This window comes from Arabidopsis thaliana (genome assembly GCF_000001735.4).
Source record: "Arabidopsis thaliana chromosome 1 sequence".
Classification (NCBI taxonomy): Eukaryota; Viridiplantae; Streptophyta; class Magnoliopsida; order Brassicales; family Brassicaceae; genus Arabidopsis; species Arabidopsis thaliana.
Genome location: NC_003070.9, coordinates 15582174 through 15585525, shown reverse-complemented (window position 1 = coordinate 15585525; position 3352 = coordinate 15582174). Strand labels below are relative to the sequence as shown.

General features: G+C 37.9%; 1 protein-coding gene across 1 annotated transcript; it reads left to right on the top strand.

Moving 5' to 3' along the window:
• Positions 1–382: 382 nt before the first annotated feature.
• On the top strand, positions 383–3103 carry AT1G41820 (uncharacterized protein; the record flags this gene model as incomplete). The annotated part of the gene is made up of 5 exons (NM_103406.1): positions 383–476; positions 1403–1926; positions 1986–2086; positions 2528–2816; positions 2906–3103. The coding sequence occupies 5 exons, from the start codon at positions 383–385 to the stop codon at positions 3101–3103; spliced, it is 1206 nt and encodes a 401-aa protein (NP_174946.1).
• Between the last annotated feature and the right edge of the window lie 249 nt (positions 3104–3352).

Genomic DNA, 3352 nt, shown 5'->3' with positions numbered 1-3352 from the left:
CTAACCAAATCCATATGCCTAGCAGTTCTATTCAAATCCTAACCAACATGTACTTCTCTCCAAGCTTACACAACATTCTAGATTCCGTACCTAAGTTCCACAACTATATCCACCATGCTTTCATCGCTGGGTCTCATCAAACAAGCTAATATTCAAGAACCTTCTAGACTTATTCATTTACTATACTATGATAAATTGACCATTCTTTATATTTTCTTTTATTTTGGTATTCTTTCTCTCCCCCAAAACTTATTCTTTTTAAAGAGTAAACAAAGGGGAACTCGCCAACTGGATTGACACCCTCGAAATATATCCAACCTTTATAATTGATCATTCCTAATAATGTATAACAATGGGGTGATGGGAAACATTCTTACCTGATATGACTATTCCCGAGCACCACCCGGAACTTGAACCAGCGGAGCAGCTTGTAGCCGAGGAGCAAGCTTTGGCCGAACCAAGAAGACAAATGACTCGTTTGAAGACCAAACTTCTCAACCAAGCTATTTTGGACTACCCAAACACTTGGACAAGAACCATGATGGTTGCGATATCTTTCCAAGACGATTGGTAATGGGCTAAGTGTTGCTTTGGGTGCTCTTTTTCCCTACTAAGGTTTTGTCCCATTGGGTTTTCCTTAGTAGGTTTTTAATGAGGCCTAAGTAACACTTCCAAATCCCCCCTTATCAATCCGGCCCAAGCCCACTAAGAGGACCACAAATTTGGAAAACCATGGGTCTATTTTGTGTTCAAAATTTCAATTATGATTTCTCCTTTTCCGAGTTGTCTTGGAGTTTGTTCCAATACTAACTCTTCCCCTTCTATTCTTCTCTATTTAAACTCTTGTATTTTCTCATTGTAAACTCATCTATCTTTTTAATCTCAAACTCTTTTAAGCTAGATCGAAGGTATATCAAAGGCCATCCGCATCCTTTGTGTGACCATTCGCTCCATATCCTTTGGTTTGAGTGATCTCATGATCTCTTAGATGCAAAGTCTATCCCCTACTCAACCTCAAGAGTGTCGATCTTAGGGAAATCATATTAAGTGGTATCAGAGCACATTCTGAAGTTGAGTACTCTATCCTTTCATCACTTCATCATTTCGTTTTATTCTATTCATCATTTCATCACCTCATTTCATTTTGTTCGTTCATCTTCTCATCTGTCTTTTCATCTTCGCTGTCATCTTGCTTTAATTTTCATAAATAACTGGCTTGGGATAAAATTGCGAAATCAATTGGATCTGAATCTAGGACGAGTCTAGTAATTTATACAATTGTTTCTGGAATTTTTGAGCATGATTTGATAATTTATTTTGTTCGATCTAGTTTGCCTGTTCTTAGAAAAACGTTTGATATTCTCCTTGAACTAGTGACTGGTTTAGTGTTGTTTGTTGGCAGGAATGGTGACATCCAAATCAAGCTCGGGAGTGAGTGTTAATGACCAAGCCATCATCGATGCTATCACGTTACAAATGGAGAAAATAATTGATGCCAAACATAAGCCGATCAACGACCAACTCAAAGGAATAGAGCAATATGAGCAGATCTCGCATCAAAAAGAGGCAAAACCAAATAGACCCCAAGAGAAGCATAATTGGAGGAGTAGACCAACCAAAGATGAATCAAATTGTTACTACTATATTCGTGATGATCATAGACGTTTTGAGCAAGCTAGACAACAACCTAATGATGTGAAAGAAGTTAAGACCATGAAGCAAAACCGAAAGGAAAGTCTATCCTCAAATGAACAGTTAAAGGATGAGCTTCTTATGATTCTCAACGCTTACAACAAACTGAAGAAAGCCAAGCATCCTCTTCCTTCTAATTCAAAAAAAGCTAAGATTGCTCTTCCTTCCGAATTTACCAAAGATACTTGTGATCTTTATGAGAAAACTGATTTTGTGCTTGAAATAATCAAGCTTGTGAAAAACTAATCTTTTCAAAGCCGGTGCAACCGAGTAGTATGTCTTGTTTTTCGCAGGTTCTTGAAGAAAGATCTCAAAAAGAAGGTCAAAGGAGTTTGTCATCGATTGTTACCGATTTGGAGCAACAAACTATCTCCATTACAGAACCAATCCTTAAGTCAAATGAATACGAACAAAAGCACTATAAGGAAATTGATTTATTTAGAAAGGAGCCTACTTGGTTTGTGTTGGTTTCTACTCAAGAAGAAAAACGTTTTGGTTTAGAAAAAGTAAAGGAATTTAGAGTTTCAAGTCCTGTGTTTAGCGACATGATTCCTACCTTTGAAAACCTCACACTTGAAACTATTTTAAAACCGAAAGATCTTTTAGCTAATGACTTGCATGAAATTAATTCCTCTTTGAGTGTTTTTGAGTTTGGTAGCATATCTAATCTTATTAGAGCTCGAAATGAACCTAAGTTGTATGAAGTGTTCCCTTGTGTGAAAATTTCGCTTTAAACTGATTTTTGTGTTTTTGGATCATTCTATGAAAGTGGAATTCATTTAGAATTGGAATCAAATGTTTTAGGTTGTGAAAGCATGTTTAAACATTTTCATAGGGAGCTATTTGGTTTCTCACGCACATTTAATGTGTTTCCTTTAGTGTTTGTGAAAGATAATGAAAAACCGGTTAAGGATGCGATTTTAAACATTAGGAAGAGTTATGGTTTCCCTAATCCTTTTGATTATGGATCAAAAGAAGACATGGATCAAGCTTGGTCCGAAATGAAAGCAAGTAAAGCAAGTGAAGCAAGGACGCATCTCTTTGGAGTTTGGAATTGGAAGTACTTAAGGAAGACGACCACAATTGCAAAAGGATGCTCCACTCTAAAATACTACTTTGCTAATGTCCATTTATGCTTTTTCTTGTTCGTTGTGCCTAAATTTTTCCTTTTGATGTAGGTGAAACGGATTTAAGGGCAAATCCTTTTGAAGAGGGGGAGCATGATATGACTATTCCCGAGCACCACCCGAAACTTGAACCAGCGGAGCAGCTTATAGCCGAGGAACAACTTGGAGCCGAGGAGCAGCATGTAGTGGAGGAAGCGTTGGCCGAACCAAGAAGACAAATGACTCGCTCGAAGACCAAACTTCTCAACCAAGCTATTTCGGACTACCCAAACACTTGGACATGAACCATGATGGTTGCAATATCTTTCCAAGACGATTGGTAATGGGCTAAGTGTTGCTTTGGGTGCTATTTTTCCCTGCTAAGGTTTTGTCCCATTGGGTTTTCCTTAGTAGGTTTTTAACGAGGCCTAAGTAACACTTCCAAATCCTCCCTTATCAATCCGGCCCAAGCCCACTAAGAGGACCACGAATTTGGAAGGCCATGGGTCTATTTTGTGGTCAAAATTTCATTTATGATTTCTCCTTTTCCGAGT